Here is an 18668-nt window from a genome sequence, read left to right as displayed (position 1 = left end):
TTTTCCCACCAAAGGGAGGGCTCAATTCTTGCACTTATTTTAATGGCACCCATAATCACAGGTTCACTTACTGTATTGGAATTTTCTTGAAATTCGGAATCTGTGGACAGAAGGCTTAAATTCCTCAGACAAAGTGAGTGATTTGTATCCTGTGAAAGAAAAAAAAAAATCTAATTAAGTAACAAAAAAAATCAGGGTTTATAGTAGCCTATCAGGTAATAAAACACTTGATTAGAGTGTCCCTAAGGTTCCAAATGTCTAGAGAGTAAAAAACCATTCAAAGCAAGGGCTATGTGAGTTATTTCCATTTTTAAAATCCTGATATTCTTAAGAAGAAATCTCTTACATTCTTAAAGATAGTTAATAGAGTTTAAGAATTATCTCATGACTCAGGCTCCAGAGTAACAAAAGCTATAATAATATGAAATGGATAATATTTGTATAATTGGTCCTACCACTGATAAAGCAATTTCACATGACCTCATTTACTATTCACATAAACCTTCGAAGTATTACTTCACATTCCCATTTTAAGTATGAGAAAATTAATGCTAAGACTAGCAGTGAACTGTCCAAAATCACACAGCTAATTAGCATAAAACAAACCCAGTGCTTCTGACTGAAAGTCCATCTTCCTTCCATTACATCACTGTGTCCCCAACATGGGCATCTTGGGGACCCTTACTCAGAGTGGTACTGAGGGGTTATTATTCATATATGGCTGTCTGGGCTAACTCTGAATTCTGGATTCCTAGAATGCCAGTTGGAATTCACATACTTCAGTTGGTAACCCTGCTTTACCTCATGGATCAGTTGTTCCCATCCACGCATGCATTCAACAAATACTCACTGAGCATCTACTATGTATTAGGCACTGTTCCAGGCCCAGGGATACAATAATAAAGAAAACAAAGTCCCCGCCACCAGAGAGCTTACATTCTAGTGTGGGGAGGGGGTGCAGACATAAAACCAAATAAATATACAGTACACAAGATGATGATACGTGCTACGGAGGGTAAGCAGAGTAGGGAAGGCCAGGGTAAGAGCTGCCCTTTTATTAGATTAGGGAAGGCCTCTTAGATAAGGTGGGCTTTGAGCAGATACTGAAGGAAAGAGGGCATGGGCCATGCACATATGTGGGAGAAGTGTTTCACACAGAGTATAGCAAGTACAAAGGCCTGGAGGCAAGAGTGGGCTTCCCTTGTTCAAAGAACCACAAGGTGGACGGTACGGCTAAAGTGAAAGGAAGTGATGTAAACGAGGTGAGAGAAGTGACCAGGACAGAGTGTCTAGGGCCTTCTGGACCACTGTAAAGATTCTTTTACTTTAAGTGATACAAGAAGCTACTGAAGGGTTATGAGCAGAGGACAGACATGGACAGAGTAGCAGTGGGGAGAAGAGTGGGAAAGGTGCTAAGAAAACCACTTAGCAGGTGACTGCAGTAATCCAGGCCAAAAAATGACAGTGGTTTGAATGAAGTAATCACATCAGATTCTAGATATATTCTCAAGGTAGGGCTGATAGACTTTGCTGGTGGGTGGGGGGTATGAGGGAAGAAAAGGAGTCAAGAATGACTCTAAGATTTTTGGCCTGCTCCACTAGAAAAACAGAGGTGCCATTTACTAAGACGGGGTAGACTGCACCATTTACTAAGACGGGGTAGACTGCACCATTTACTAAGACGGGGTAGACTGCACCATTTACTAAGACGGGGTAGACTGCACCATTTACTAAGACGGGGTAGACTGCACCATTTACTAAGACGGGGTAGACTGCACCATTTACTAAGACGGGGTAGACTGCACCATTTACTAAGACGGGGTAGACTGCACCATTTACTAAGACGGGGTAGACTGCACCATTTACTAAGACGGGGTAGACTGCACCATTTACTAAGACGGGGTAGACTGCACCATTTACTAAGACGGGGTAGACTGCACCATTTACTAAGACGGGGTAGACTGCACCATTTACTAAGACGGGGTAGACTGCACCATTTACTAAGATGGGGTAGACTACAGGAGGAATAGGTTGGGACACGTCAAGACTGGGAAACCTAGGTGACAGCTGGGTGGAGACATCAAGCGGAAGGTTAATCCGGGCTGGAGATACAAACTTAGGACTCAAAGGCAATCTCGATGACATTGAAAGACTGAGACTAGAGGAGATTCCCTCCCCTGGCGAGCGAACAGCCATCCAGAGTAGGTGAGGTCTGGGCAATGTGCACTAGGGCCCTCCAATGCATAGAGACTGTGGCAAGAAACTCTCCTCAGATTGTTACAAAAACAAGAAAATTGATCATGACTTCATAAATGCAGCTTTGTACACAAAGACTCTCAAATCTTAGTATTTTCATCTGGTTTTACAGAGGAAGAGACTGAGGCGCAAAGAAGTCATTTGCCTAAGGTCACGTGACTAGTTGTGGAGCCTGGATGTGAATTCACACTCTTCGCAACCAGTGCTGGGGTTTTTTTTGTTTGTTTGTTTGTTTTTTTGTTGTGCGCTGGCCTCTCACTGTTGTGGCCTCTCCCGTTGCGGAGCACAGGCTCCGGACGCGCAGGCTCGCGCAGGCTCAGCGGCCATGGCTCGCTCCGCGGCACGTGGGATCTTCCCGGACCGGGGCACAAACCCGTGTCCCCTGCATCGGCAGGCGGACTCTCAACCACTGCGCCACCAGGGAAGCCCAACCAGTGCTGTTTTGCCTCTTACGACATAGGGGTCAAGAACCAGGCTCTGGAATCAGCCTGCCTGCCTAAAGGGGACTAATTACAAGCTTTGGATATTTAGGCAAGTTATTTAATTTCTCCTTGCCTCAGGTTTCTTTATCAGTGATATGGGAATAATAACAATACTGACCTCTTGTGAGTGAGATAATTCACAGAAAAACAGCACAGTACTTGGTATATCGTAAAAATTCAGTAAATATTAGTTATTGTTACTAATAAAACATAGGGGGAGTTATTACTAATAAAACACATTCAAATCACAGTCCTTATAAAGGGATCCTTTGTTCTTTAAATATTAGAAACCACAGAATTAAATTATGCTGCCTTTCCCCAAATCAAAACTGTATTACATACTTTAAGAACCGCATTATTCAAAAGGGGGTCAGTGTGCTTCAGTTTCTTTATCTATGAAATAGCAAAATAATAACAGTTCTCAGTTCCTGGGTTCAAAAGACATAAGGTAAGTTACTCAATACCATATCAGAAGTAATAACAGTAAATTTATCCCAGGACCTCTCTGGAAAGAAGCTGTAGAGGAGAGGGAAATGTGGTGGAAGGGCTTGGTAAAGAACAGACAAAACCACCTAAAACTCTGCAGAGTCTTGTTCTGTGGTTCAGTGCCTTAAGGCGGTGGCTCTCAAACCTCGGTCTGCAGACAATTCAAAAGGGCAGGGGACCCCCCAGACTCTGCCTGGTTCTCCAATGATGGATTAATGAATGTGTGAAGCAAATCATTAACTCATGTCCCAAACTCAAGTGCAGATGTACCATTTTATAGACATGAATGGGAAAATAACACCCTTTGAGAGCACCTGGCTGACACTTTGGAAGCCATTCTGAGACCTCTGGTTCCAAGACATCTCTTCCACCATACCTGACGGAGGGGAGGTGGAGCTGAATCAGGGGCTGAAGCACAGGGAGCCTGGTGAAATTTCTGGCTTCCACCACCTCATCACAAAGACATAGATCTCGACACTGATTTCTTCTCTCTCACTAACAGATTTAGAGAGAAGGCATTTTAACCTTTTATTCTGATATACAAACAACGGTTGCTGTTCTATGGTGCCCAGATCAAAACAAGAGACAAAACACTGCACACCTCTGATCCATTGTGATTTAGAAGTGCACTGTATGAATTTCCTTTGTTATCGTGACCTTTCATGTGACTTTTGAGACTGTATTGAGTGCTGAATGTTTTCTCACAGCCATTACTGGGGCAGAAAAAGGGTCTTTCACCTGCAAGAATGACAAGAGGTATTAATTTTACCATAAAATCATTTCACTGGATTAAGACATGTACTTTCCCCTAACAGAGGGAAGTAAATATTCTAATAAGGGTTCAAGTAGTAAGTTGGATAAATTACAAGTTAATCATTCCAGTCCTAAAATTTAATGTAGAGCAAAGCACTGAGAATGGCCTGCTCCTGGGAAGTTAAAAGAGAAGATTAGCTTTTTCCCCCCAGATTCTTTTCTGAGAATCTCTGCATTGGTTTTATTTCTTAAGGTTGGACTCCTGAGTCCGTCCAATCTTTAGATCCTTTTTATCTCTGAAAGAAACTCAAACATTATAGGTGAAGGCCAAATGATTAGGCTTGCTCTCTCCACAAAGCTCTACAGGTCTCAATGGAAGTACAGATATTTACTGACTCAATGAAGATTAAAAGATAAAAATTAGCCTAAACTCACCAGTATGTGTACGGACGTGAGTTTTAAGGTGGTGGCTTGCTGCAAATGCTTTTCCACAGCCATCATGATCACACCTAAGTAAGTTGTTTAAGCAGAGAGGATAGTAGTCATTAGCTAATAGACCTTTATCTTCAATATCTCTTGTAAATACAAACTTACATTAAAACAACTGCTCAGAACACTAAGATCAGCTCAGTGAAACTGGTTTTACAGATGGGAATGATGACAGGTCCCTGGAAAAGTAAGGTGACAAATCTGGGATCAGAGGGAGAGGTAGGCCCAGGATAAGTATTTCTTGTCCTACAAGTAAGGCACGTGTTGAGAGCCCTAACAATACAAGCCTTCTGATGAATTACACAATAGAATTCTATTGACAATAAGAACACATATGGAAAATCTACTGCAAATGGAGTATAAGGAACATCAGTGGTGGGTACAGAGGCTCTCACGTAGGCATGGGGCCTGAAATACAACACTAGAACAAAATCAGTCAGAACATACTGGCTGTAATGTAACTATCTATAATCTTCAGAGAGCTTTTCTCTTTTACTTTCTTGATAACCAAAGCTAGAGGTAATATTTCCCTCCTTAGAACTCCTAGGGCATTTATCTATATGCTGCCTTTATGGCATCTGTCATTCCCAATCTTATTTTAGCTCTACGTGTATACATTTGTTATCTGTCCTCCTAGATTATAATTCTTTTGAGGGAAGGGTCCATGTAGTTCTTTACATCTGCTGTAGTCTTGCACATAGCAGGCATTCAGTAACTATTTACATGAAAATGAATGCATTTTCTTATAAGCCAACATATTTTATTTCTTTAAATAGAAAGCTTCTCTAAAGCATTTTACTTTTTAAGTACATAAAATCATTGTGTCTAAAGCCCCATCTAACATTCAAGAAAAATTAGCAGTTTTAATCATGACAAAAATGCGTGTGGCTGAATAGAAATCAGAGTCCCCTTGACAGCCCTATGGGGAAAAAAGTAACCCAAGCTTCACAGCAGCTGGAGAGTAACCAACTAGAATCTAAATACTCTTGCTTTTAGAGGGGCCATGACTCAGGAATGCATTTGTAATTTTTGAAACACATTTCCATTTAATTGGTGTTTAAGAGTTGACTGTCCCTGAAGACTTTTCAATTTCTAGGTATCCTAATGAGATGAGTGATTTGAGAACAGAAAAGTAGCATATTTAATGCCATGAACATAAGAGCAATCCCTCCTGTCAAATCAAAGACATTGTTTACGGGCCATTTTCAGTAATATATCTATATTACATTTAGGGGGAAATCCTTACAAACTGATTACCTTGTTAAAAATGTCATATAATCATCCCAAAGTTGTTCTTCAATCCCTGCTGAATGCCCAGAACCACGCTAAATGCTATGAGCAGAGGAGAAAGTAGATGATACAACTCCTTCCTTCAACCTTATACATGCATCAATTAAATATATATGTGTGTCCATATATGTATATATATATAAATTGAAATCTACAGATAAAAATGGATGCTCCTATATGTTTGCATGTACACATGACATATTACAAAGCAACAACCGAACAAGTGATAAAAGAAAAAAATACCTGAACCAGTAGCCTAAGCATCCCTACCCCTCATTTCCCCTCATTTCCCCTCATTTCCCCCTTCCCTCCCCACCTCTTCTTAGGTACGTATCCTTGCCTCTGTGCTCAAAGCTCTTTCAGCATCTGTCTCAGATACTGTCTGGTTACTTGCGGTTCTTTTCCACCAGACTAAGGTTCTCAAAAGGAGAGCCGGTATCTTAGTATTTCTCTAGCACTGATAAAAGTACCCAATACGTAAGTGAGTTTCAACAAACGTTTCTTGAAAATAAAGGGGTGGGGAGGCTTCCATGGTGGCACAGTGCTTAAGAATCCACCTGCCGATGCAGGGGACATGGGTTCGAGCCCTGGTCAGGGAAGATCCCACATGCCGCAGAGCAACTAAGCCCATGCTCCAAAACTACTGAGCCTGCGCTCTAGGGCCGGCGAGCCACAACTACTGAGCCTGCGTGCCACAATTATTGAAGCCCACGTGCTCTGCAACAAGAGAAGCCACCACAATGAGAAGCCTGCACAGCGCAACTAGAGAAAGCCCGTGTGCAGTAACAAAGACCCAATGAAGCCAAAAATAAAAAAATAATAAATAAAATAAATAAATAAAATTTAAAAAAGAAAGAAAGAAAGAAAGGGAAAGAATGAGGCAGAGAGGCCACCATCCGCAGAGTAGGTAGGGATGCTCTTGGAATCCATCGCCACTCCTCCAATCTGCAGTAGTTGGTTACAACTATCCTGGAGAAAGCAAACACTGCCCAAAGAACCAGCGAAGGGAATTTCCTTTCCACTTTGACAAATTTTAGAGTACACCAAAACACTCAGCTGAAACCTCGTCAGTGACAATAGAAAACAGCAAGACCCACCGAAATGGCTTTTCTCCTGTATGGGTTCGAATGTGCTTCCTCAGATCACTGAGCGTGGTGAAGTACTTGCTGCAGCCTTCAGATTCACAGTTAAACGTCTTCCCTGTGTGAAGCCTCTGATGTGCTTTCAGCCTGCAAGATATCCCAGAGAAATCCCCTTTGTCATAATGTACTACAGAGTCTTCCCACGTCAGCTTAATGTGCGTCAGGGTCAAGTGCATAAGAATTCTATAGCCATAATACATTAGTATCCAACATTTTGTGCTCAAAGAGAAATTCAGAGAAGTATATGGCGTAGTGGTGTGAGTGTGGCCTGGAGCCAGGCTGCCTGGGACTCAAATTCTGTTCTCCTCTACCAGAAGGGGGACCTTGAGCCAGTTACAAAACCTCTCCGTGCTTCCATTTCCTGAGCAGTGGCTGTGAGGGCCAGCACTCAGGACACTTCCTAGCACACAATGGGTGCTTTCTAAGTGTCAGCTAGTATTTATTATGTGTGCTATTTTACACGCAATGTTGAACACTAATATAAGTCTCTTGACACAAACGGTGGAAAAGGGAAATGGCTGAGTGGACCACTCCCCATTTCTTGGGGGTAGAAAAAAGTTAATCTTTAAGGTGAGGCCGGGAAGGAAGTGAAAGAAACCTTGGTTCCAAGCTCCTGAGCCAACAGGAGATACTATTCTATGCTAAATACTAAAACCCTGAGGCCAGGATGGCATTCCAGGAGATATGAATCCGGACACAAATGGACTCTGATTTTTAACCAACCCAGTATGTGTCAATCTTTAAGTTACAAGTTCCTCTAATGAACTGTCAACAGTTGAGCATTACTGTCCTCTTTAAAGCCCTGAAAGTGAACGTCTGTACTGTGCAGGGAGAGCTCTTCAGTCAGGACAGAGCTGGGGTCAGAGGCTGGTGGTGCAGGGAGGGAGGAATGGGCTGACCTGTATAGCGTGTTGAACGCCTTCTCACAGCCCTGCACGTCGCACTCAAACGGCTTCTCCTTCGTGTGCACCCGCACGTGGATCCTGAGGCTGTAGGAGGTGAGGAAGGCCTTGCCGCAGCCCTCCTGATTACAGACAAAGGTGTACTCTCCCCGGTGGGTCTTCTGGTGGGTGCGCAGGTTGCCTGCTGTGCTGTAGGTGCGGGGACAGCCCTCAAAGGTGCACTGGTACCTCTTTACCTGGCAGACAGAAGACACCTTGTCAGTGGGACAAAAGAGCTGCTCAGGGCCTAACTCCCCGCAGGGCTTGGCTCTCAGGAGATGCAGATGAAACACACAGGTTTTTATCATCAACACAGAAAACACCCTCTAACGAAAGTGGGGAAAATCTTCCCGTTGACCAAATTACACCGGACGACAAATGATGCGAGTAATGCCCAAGAGACAAGCTTGTAGGTAGGTAAACACTCTAAATGAATATAAGAACAGTGTTTTCGGACTAGTAAACGTCTACTCCCGTAGGTGGGCACATACTACTACACTTACCCATATTCAAATACAATTTGACTTTAAGGCTTGATTGAACATCCTGCCCTCTGGCACTATATCTTGATTGGAATAGACCAATGTTAAATTGAGTTTAAAACATTCTGAAATTTATATACTCAGTCACAGGTATACTAGCACAGTTATGTACTAGCATAATTTCCACTGCATTATTTTCAGGTCTACAGAATGAAAAAAATGTACCATGAATTTCTGGGAATATTTGGTAGTACAACGTTTCTCAAGCTGCCAGCCTATTGGTCTCCTTCCCACCATCACCCTTCTGGAAAGGGTGCTATCCACAGGTGCCTCCACCTCCCTCAATGCCTGTGGAACCACTCGGCCAGGTGGGCTTCACCGGACGAAACCATTCTCTTGAGCTTCCCGGTGGTAAAACTCTTTCCTCCTTCCCAATTTTCCTTTAGTATTTGAAAAAAAATCTCATCAACAATGCCTTCTCCTTCTGAAAACTTGTCTTTCACCACACAGGCATTCTCTGGGGCTCTTTATCGTCTTCCCTGAGCCACTCACTCCTTTTCTTTAACCTCTAAATGTAGGTTTAGCCCAAAACTTCTCTCTCATCTCCCAAACCTTCCCCATCTCTCCACTGGTTCGGGGGAAGCATCATAGCCTTGGCTGGAGAAGACTGAATTCTGGCACTTAGGTTCAGGACTTTGGGTAGGTCTTTTCACGTCTCTGAACTAAAGATTCTTCATTTCTAAAAGGCAAAACTGAATGCCTGCCCTGCCTGTCTGACGGCGCTTCTGAGCAGAACAAAATGAGATAAAGCATCTGTGGAAAGACTTTGTCATTGATCTGATGCTACACATATCGGGGCGCTAGTTCTGCCTACTCTTCAACTTTAGCAAACATCTTCATCCTTTAATCTTCATCCTTCTCCAAAGCTTCAGTCCATAGCTCTCACCACACTATTGGTATTCATTCAACAGTTAATGAACTTCTATGTCCCAGGCAACAAGCTAGATACCACAGGTAAAAAGGCGAACAAGACATAAAGCTCTGTCTTTAAAGAGTACCATTTTAATGAGGCAGACGCGCACAAATTATCACACACTGTGCTGGGTCGGACAACAGATACACACCCGCGGTGCTTGGGAAGCATGAAGAAGGGAAACCTAACCCCTCTAAGAAAGACTGGACACAGTGAAGGCTCAGAAGCTGAGGCACTCTCTCTGAACTGAGGGTGTTTTTTGGTTTGCCTATTTGTCCATTTTTTAGGGATTAAACTGAAAAAATGTTCCTCAGACAAACTGGAAGAGATGGGCATTCCAGAAAGAAGTAACACCTTGAGAACTACATTGGAGAGATAAATGAGTACGCCAGTACAGGAGACCACAAACACACCTGAGTAGGTAAGAGACTGGAAAAAGAATCTAGAAAAATAAGGTGAAGCCTCCTTAGTTAAGCTATGGAGTAGAGGAATAGGACAACGGGAGCCATCAGTAGGTTTTAACCAATATAGCAACACAATCAGATGTGGGGTTTAGAAAAGATCATCCTGGAAGCTATGGAAGACAGACTGGAAGGCTAAGAGAATAGAAGAAGGGGTAGAGATTAAGAGAAGGGAGACAATAGTCCAAGATAGAGATGAGAAGAATCTGAACTAAGGAAGTGATATAGTGGACATCATGAGAGATGAATTGCAGAGAAATTAAAAGGGGAGAAATGAGTGGCTGTAGTGACAACTGGGTGCATGGCAGCCGTCGGGGAGAGGTAAAGTCAAAATCAACTCCCATGATTGGGGCCTGAATGACAAAAGAGATGGTCACATACCAATTCTGGACTGGATGGGGGTTAGGGAGAGACGATAAGTTGGGTTTGAGGTGCTGCCAGGTAGAAATGTCTAGTAGACAGACATATAGGCTGGAAGCTAAAAAGAAAGTCTACAGCAGGAGTCTCTGGTACACAGATAATAGATGACTTTACTATACACTAAAGCAGGCTGGTTCAAGCCCCAGCTCTGCCACTTACTGTGCAACCTTTGGAAAATTACTTAAGCTGAGTCTCAATTTCCTGTTTATAACAAGGAAACAAAATCGATCTTTTTGGGGTTGTTGTAATAATTAGGAATAATCTGCGTAAAGTATTTCAATAACAAGGACTGACATATAGTAGATGCTCAGTAAAATCTTGGCTACGAGGACAAAGGACGGGCTCCTGAATGTCACCAGTGTTTAAGGAACTGGTCAAAGAAGAGAAGCTATTGATGGATGAGTGGGAGACAGGGCTGGGGAATTAGGAAGAGAAGCAAAGGAGATGGATGTCACAGAAGCCAGAAGATAAAGAGTCTCAAGGAAAAGAGAATGATCGAAATGTTAAATGTCAGAGAAAACAAGGAAGATAGGACTGGGAAAACTACTGGATCCAGCAGCTAGGAGTTCACCAGTGACTCAGCAAGGCTAGTTTTAATGGACTGATGAGGTCAGAAGTCTGGACGAAGGTGAATAAGGAAAGGCGGGGATAGAGACTGGAGATGGAGAGCAGTAGCACAAGTGGACTTTTGAGTTGATGAAGTGTTGTTTGTCTGTTTGAAGTAAGATAGGTCTTGAGCGTATCTGGAAGGAGAAAGGTCCTGGAAAAAAGAAGCTGAGGATCTGGGAGGAACCTAAAGACCACAAGGATATTTAAAAGCCTGGGTGGAGGGAAAAGCCTCAGGTAGGGGAAAGGACATTCAGTTTCAGAGAAGGAGGATCTGCTGTATGTGACAGTAACCATAGACAATATATAAATGGACAAGCAAGGCTGTGCACCAAAAAAACTTTATTTATGGACAATGAAATCTGAATTTCATATAATTTTCATATATCATGAAATAATGTTCTTTTGATTTTAAAAATAATTAAAAAATAAAACTATTCTACAAAAACCGGCGTCTGTATGGACTTGGCCTGTGGACCACAGTTTGCCAAACCCTGAAAACCTGTGGGCGTGGGGAAGGGAGGGGCCCATCTCCCCTCTGGCTCCTTGTCCTTCTCTCAAAAGCCCATCTCCCGGGTGTGGAGAAAAGGGAACCCTCTTGCGCGGTTGGTGGGAATGCAAACTGATACAGCCACTATGGAGAACGGTATGGAGGTTCCTTAAAAAACTAAAAATAGAACTACCATACGACCCAGCGATCCCACTACTGGGCATATACCCTGAGAAAACCATAATTCAAAAAGAGTCCTGTACCACAATGTCCACTGCAGCTCTATTTACAATAGCCAGGCCATGGAAGCAACCTAAGTGTCCATCGACAGATGCATGGATAAAGAAGATGTGGCACATATATACAATGGAATATTACTCAGCCACAAAAAGAAACGAAATTGAGTTATTTATAGAGAGGTGGATGGACCTCGAGTCTGTCATACAGAGTGAAGTCAGAAAGAGGAAAACAAACACCGTATGCTAACATATATATATGGAATCTTAAAAAAAAAATGGTTATGAAGAACCCAGGGGCAGGAGAGGAATAAAGATGCAGAGAATGGACTTGAGGACACGGGAGCGCGAAGGGTAAGCTGGGACGAAGTGAGAGAGTGGCATGGACATGTATACACTACCAGATGTAAAATAGATAGCTAGTGGGAAGCAGCCGCATAGCACAGGGAGATCAGCTCGGTGCTTTGTGACCACCTAGAGGGGTGGGATAGGGAGGGTGGGAGGGAGATGTAAGAGGGAGGAGATACGGGGATATATGTATGTGTATAGCTGATTCACTTTGTTATAAAGCAGAAACTAACACACCACTGTAAAGCAATTATACTCCAATAAAGATGTTAAAAAAAAAAGCCCAACTCGCCTCTGGCTCCTTGTCCTTCTCTCAAAAGCCCAACCACCGATAGGATCTTGCACGTGTCTTTAGGTTCCCCAGGCAAGCGCTCTCTCGCTCATTCATCCCTTTCCCTTCCCCATGCCACACAGGACATGCTCCATAAACATCTGCTGAACTGAACTACTGACCAGGCATTCTCATGTCTCAGTGCCTAGCTTTGAAGCCAATCACTGCCAGATTTATTCTAAAAGTGTCCCACATGTACCACCTCTCTGCTCAAATGATTAAGTCCCAATTCCCTAGCCTTGTACTCAAAGTCCTTCCAGGTCCTCTTCTGTCACCAGGCCAAAAGCAGGCTCTGTCGAGGCCTACAGGGGACGGTAACCCCTTCCCTAACGGCAACACTGAATTCCCACTCGCCTGCCTTTGTTCTCTCTCTTTTCTCTCTACTGGAAATGCCTGGTTCTTTTCTTCTCTGCTTTTCTGAGTCTCTCTCTTCCATTCAAGCCTCACTACCTCCGATGCCCGCCACTATCACTCCATATCTATGTGACAGTGCCCTTCTCTGAATTCTAATAATATTTAACTATGCCACTCAGCATACATGGTTAATTAGCCTCTCACACACATGTCCTGATTTTTCATCAAGACTAAAAACAGACCTCTTTGGTGCTGCAAGACAGAGATTTCAAAATGATCACTGACCAGGAAGGAGAACCAGGACCCCATGAATGCTATAATAAAGAAGCCCGCATGTCTCCGTCGTGGAGCTTACGACAACGGTGAATGACGAGAGCAGAATTTCATTCTTAAGACGCTACAGCAGTGGATAACTTTGTAAGTAACAAGTGCAACTAACTATCCCTCCCTGTCTCCCAGCCCTACCAACCCCTGCTCCCATCTAGGTTTTCTTACTTGGCCAATTCAAGCTTCCATTAAGTGTTCCTTCCTCAAGGACCTCTTCCCTGACCGATCCCTACCCCCTCCCCAAACTAGAAGAGGTACCCTTATTACAGGTTCTCATAGCAGCCTGTATTTCTTTAAAGCACGTAGATAATTTACATGATTATCTATTTGGAATCTAGGCACAGCAGTAGCTGGAAAGCAGGAGGCACTAAGTAGATATTTGTGGAGTTAAATGAATAAACGGCTACTCTCCAGCTGGACTGTAGGCTCCATGAGAGCAAGGACCACATCCGTCTTGTTCACTGCCAACAGCCTCAGGAACTAGCCTTGTGGAGAAGTAACTCAGATTTGTTGAGTGAAGGAATGGATGACTAAACGAACAAACAAAACCAAACCAACAGGACTTAGTGTTGAGGAAAGTAGTGGCAAGGACTATAAGTGACAAAGCAACAGAGTTTCAAGGAGGATGGTCAACCAGGTCAAATGCAGCAGAGGTGACTGAGGGAGCATTTCTTGGACTCAGCCAATTCACAAGGTCAGAACTGCCCCAGCAAGACTAGCTTCACTGGAGGGGTAGAAGCAGAAGCCAGGACGTAACAGGCTGAAAAGTCAGGGAAAAGCAAGGAGCTAGAGACAATGAATATAACTACTCTTTCACGGAACGGCTGAGGAGAGAGAGGGGAAAGTTAGGAGAGAGGACAAAGAGTGGGGAAGGTATTTGTATTTAACGGGGGGACAGATGACTGTCAAAGCAAATGCTCCCCAATAGTATGCTGAATAAACGCACAACCTCACCCCATCTGGAGGAAGGCAGTAAATGGAAGTCTCTATACTGTGTCTTTCAGAATCGTTTCTAAACAGCACCACATTTCACAAAAAGGGAAAACTAAACCTCCTCAAACTGGATCAGAGGAGGAAGTTGCAAAAAACACGTTACACAGAGGAGGTGTTGCAACATTTGGTACATTTAAATACAATTTTTTTTTTTGAATGCATACATGCATGATAAACCTTATGTTCCAGGGATTATATTCTCCCAGGTGCTAGGGATAGAGAAAAAATGGCCCCTGCTCTCAAGGAGCTCAAAGTCAAGAGGCAATTCAAACAGACAAGAACAATATGGTATGAGAAGTTGTATGGATACTAGAATATAGAGAAAAACTTAGAAAAAAAAAACTACAAAAAACTTAAACTTGGGGATGACTAAGAAAAGCTTCTCGAAGGAGGTGATACCCAAGCTAAATTTAAAGAACTTGAGGGAGAGGTGACACATAATAATTGGCCCATCGAAATTAACTAAAGTATCTGTAATATGAACATAATGTCACCAAAGATTCCATTGGAAAACACGTTTCGCCAAAAGAGTTTGAGCACTGCATCACTTAAATGGCTGTCGATTACGAAGTTAAGGAGCTCAGAGACAGCATAGCTTGGGCTCACTGAGGACGGACCAGGTCTAATGCGAGGAATGGGCAGGAGGCGTGAGCTTTCAGAGAACTGATGTTGATTCAAGAAGTGTTCTGAGTAATTCTAGAATAGAGAAGTATTTAACAAGGATGACTGCCCTGTTAAGTCAACAGGATCAGAGGAGGAAAGGTGAATGAGATAGGCAAAAATGAGAAAAACACTGGAACTCTAGGAGACAAAAGCTTAAAAAAATTCAGAAGAGAAAAAAGGCTGGGTTTCTGCTGGAGGAAAAAGAAATGAGTCTGAGAGAACTAGATCCTACACACACTAACAGCGCCATTCTCAATAAGGAAAGGGAGCCTCTGATTGTGAGCACCCAGCAGCTGAACATTCTTATAAATAAATGATTGGCTTGGCCGTTACAGCTGTAGGAGCTGCCCTTTCCTCCCCATCACTAGGGACTTCCCATCCCTCTCCCCAGTACCAACTCTGTTTCCACACTGGCAGTGATCTCCTTTCTCCCACTCCATAATGTGCAACCAAAGAGCTCGAAGTAGGAATGGAAGAGCCCTGCAGTGACCTCCACTGCCCATCTCAGAGCTGAATTTACATAGCTGCTCCCCCACCTAAATCCTTTACCCTTACAGAACTAATGCCATCCTGTTGCCCCTCATTTCTCAGCCCTTTTCATAGCTAATGGGTTTCAGTGCCTGATTCTCCTCTCTTGTCTTCACAAAGGTGGTGTGTATGATAGGAAAGCACAAAGTCCTCAGTTCAAATCTCAACTCTACCACTTGCCAGTTGTATGTTTCTAAGCCTCCGTTTTCTCATCTGTAAAATGAGAGCTAACAGTACCTAGTTTATAAGATTGTTATGAAAATACAAAACGATCAGAGTCCCTAACACAGTGCCTAGTACACAGCAGGCACTCAACAGGATGCTAACCATCTAACCCTCTTGCCACTGTCACTGCCAGCATAACAGGAATCCTCATTCTTTAGCTGTAAGAGTCCTCAGCTTATGAAGTCAGTCAGTCATGGGAATGTAATGTACAGCATGGTAACTATAGTTAATAATACTGTATTGTATATTTGAAAGTTGCTGAGAGAGTAGATCTTAAAAGTTCTCATCACAAGAGAAAAAAGGGCTTCCCTGGTGGTGCAGTGGTTGGGAGTCCGCCTGCCGATGCAGGGGACACGGGTTTGTGCCCCAGTCCGGGAAGATCCCACATGCCGCAGAGTGGCTGGGCCCGTGAGCCATGGCCGCTGAGCCTGCGCGTCTGGAGCCTGTGCTCCGCAACGGGAGAGGCCACAACAGTGAGGGGCCCGCGTACAGCAAAAAAAAACAAAAAAAAAGATTATGCGTGGGGATGGATGATAATTAGACTTACAATGGTGATCATTTGGCAATATATACAATTACTGAATCATTATGTTACATAATGTTATATATCAATTTTATCTCAATTGTAAAAAATTAAGAATAATATTTAAAAAGAGCCCCCAGCTTTGCTTCATGCCCCAACTGCCCACCATGGAAGTAACTTTCGGGGGCCTGCTGCTACGGAAGGCCAAGAAGTCCAAGGGAGCAGAGCATGAGCATGGACGGTTACCTGTGGCAAGGGCTGCACCTAGAACCCCTCCAGCGGGACTACCAACATGTTCTCCTTGTAAAACACGGTTCTAAATGGTGGGTCACATTCCATAGCTGTATTAATATGAGAGTTCAGCAAATTAGGGGTCACTGGGTTCCAGGGAACCCAAACACAATTTATAACCCTGTTTTAGGAGAAAATGCTTCCCAAAGGGTTCCTAACAAAGACAATTTTAACCTTTTCTTTAACAGAATACCTCCTTCCATACCTCCTTCAAGAACTATGTGGGCCTACGAGGAAGAGAAAGTAAATGAACATTCACCAAACAACCACCATGCACCAGACACTATGCTAAATGTTTTATTTATCCCGTTATATATTTATAAATGAATAAATCTCATTTCACCGTCATGAAACGCAACGGGATATTTTCATTTCAATTTTACAAAAGAGGAAACAGAGCAGCTTACCCAAGGCCACACAGTATATACCAGAACAAAGACGGAACCTAGGTCTAAATTATCCCTGCGCACATCACAGAAGAAACAATTTTAAGAATAAGCTTGATTTAAATAAGAGAAAAACATTAACATTCGGATTCTTTCTCCAACGTCCTACCACAGCAAAATTTTAGCAATACTCAACAGGTACAGCCTATGTACAATGTAAATCCGAGAACTGTTATTCCTGCAGCATTATGCTGGAAAACTAGTATGAACATAAAACCACCCTTGTCCCTTTTCCAAGCCAGTGGGCCTCAGTGATGGAAATGCTGAACGCTGCACAGAGGTATGTGACACACATGCAGGCATGCAGGGGACAGCGCTCAAATGGCTTCGTCTGCTGGTAAACAGAAAATGCTTCCAGCCCTGGTTTCCTACCAAACCTCGCACATACAGCCCCTAGCAGTCTCCCTTCTAGACTCCCCTAGAGTCCCTCAGGGCAGGGATTATTTCTTTGTTCTTCCTGGTATTTGACAAATGTAGATACTCAATAAGCAAAAGCTTGTGGAAAGAATGAATGAATCCTTAACACTAGCACTTCAAGCAGAAACAGTCTCTGTCCTAGTTCTGAAGGGCAATTCCATGGTATTCAGAAGGGAACCTGTAAAGGAATGTAATCACTGCGTGCAAAGACTAAAAGTGGGTGGGTCCCCTTTGCAGAGTCAGCAACAACCTGGTTTGTCTGAGTGGATCCTTCCACTGCCTGTGGGATTGATAATGAGGAATGAGATTGGAACTGGGTCTCCCAAGGTAAAGGGCATGTTGCAAAAAGGCTCTGAAACACTGGAGTCAAATTTCCCCCCTTATTTTTATACTTAAAATTTGTCACACTAAAAAAAACAGACCCCTTGGAATGTCACTGACCAACGTAGCAAGCAGCCTAATTCATAAAGCATCACTGTAACTGTGTTTCTTGGTAGAAAAAGCTATTCTCTCCCAGTCAATGCACTGGAATACTCTGAGGCATCATGAAGAGCATATTTGGTATGTGATTCCTGGGCTTCTTCATGCTTCATGCTGCCAACCATGCAGCAGAAAAGTGCAAGATCAGTTGGTGGGGCGGTGGGGGGGGCGGGAACGTTATGTTCACCGATGTGGTTCAGACAGAGGTAGATGAACAGATAACCCAACAGTCCTGGAAAGGTCTCAGGAAGGGCACAGACGCAAGAAAGTTTGGGAAACCATCGACTGCGTGAACTGACTAAAGGAAATACAGCTCCTTAGAAATACAGCTGAGTAGAAAGGTTTTAAAAGAGCAAGGCTTAAGAATGCCGATCCTGGACTTTCCTGGTGGCACAGTGGTTAAGAATCCTCCTGCCAAGGCAGAGGACATGGGTTCGAGCCCTGGTCCGGGAAGATCCCACATGCCACGGAGCAACTAAGACCACAAGCCACAACTACTGAAGCCCGAGTGCCACAACTACTGAAGCCCGAGTGCCACAACTACTGAAGCCCACACGCCTAGAGCCTGTGCTGTACAAGAAGCTACCGCAATGAGAAGCCCGCGTACTGCAATGAAGAGTAGCCCCTGCTCGCCGCAACTAGAGAAAGCCCACGCACAGCAACGAAGACGCAACGCAGCCATAAATAAATTAATTTTTTAAAAAAAGAATGCTGATCCTCAGCAAAATGACAATGTTTTGGGGTTTTTTTTGCGGTACGCGGGCCTCTCACTGTTGTGGCCTCTCCTGTTGCGGAGCACAGGCTCCAGACGCACAGGCTCAGCAGCCATGGCTCACGGGCCCAGCCGCTCCGCGGCATGTGGGATCTTCCCGGACCGGGGCACGAACCTGTGTCCCCTGCATCGGCAGGCGGACTCTCAACCACTGCGCCACCAGGGAAGCCCAAAATGACAATGTTTTGATCTGAGAGTTTTCAAAGCTACCAAATCAACAGGCAGACAGTAGTAAAGTAGCAAGTTCGAGAATAAGACATGTGCAATTTGAATGGGAATGACCAGCGGCCCTGTGGAAGAAGACAGCACCTGTAGCAAGGTTCTGGTTGGTTTATTTTTGCACAAGACAAGCACGAGGGAAAAAAATGAAGTAATAGGTAAGCCAACCACACACTATAGGAAACAATGGAACAATCAAGGGTAAACAGGAAAATCAAGCAAAAATCTGGCTCTGAAAATAAGC

The 18668-nt window shown here is 43.7% G+C and overlaps 1 protein-coding gene across 3 annotated transcripts in view; it reads right to left on the bottom strand.

The window, feature by feature from the left end:
* Positions 1–18668, bottom strand: part of MTF1 (metal regulatory transcription factor 1) — a 43242-nt gene that overhangs the window by 17724 nt on the left and 6850 nt on the right. For all 3 annotated transcript variants that reach the window (XM_004266435.3, XM_033422107.2, XM_049705382.1), the window contains exons 3-7: positions 7798–8036; positions 6854–6985; positions 4413–4486; positions 3826–3962; positions 72–149 (exon numbers count right to left, since the gene is read on the bottom strand). In XM_004266435.3, the coding sequence (XP_004266483.1) occupies positions 72–149; positions 3826–3962; positions 4413–4486; positions 6854–6985; positions 7798–8036 (660 nt within the window). The remainder of the gene's footprint in view (positions 1–71; positions 150–3825; positions 3963–4412; positions 4487–6853; positions 6986–7797; positions 8037–18668) is intronic.

Source organism: Orcinus orca, chromosome 1 (genome assembly GCF_937001465.1).
Source record: "Orcinus orca chromosome 1, mOrcOrc1.1, whole genome shotgun sequence".
In the NCBI taxonomy this organism is placed as follows: Eukaryota; Metazoa; Chordata; class Mammalia; order Artiodactyla; family Delphinidae; genus Orcinus; species Orcinus orca.
Note: the sequence above shows the minus strand (reverse complement) of the source record. Positions and strands in the feature narration are given on the sequence as shown.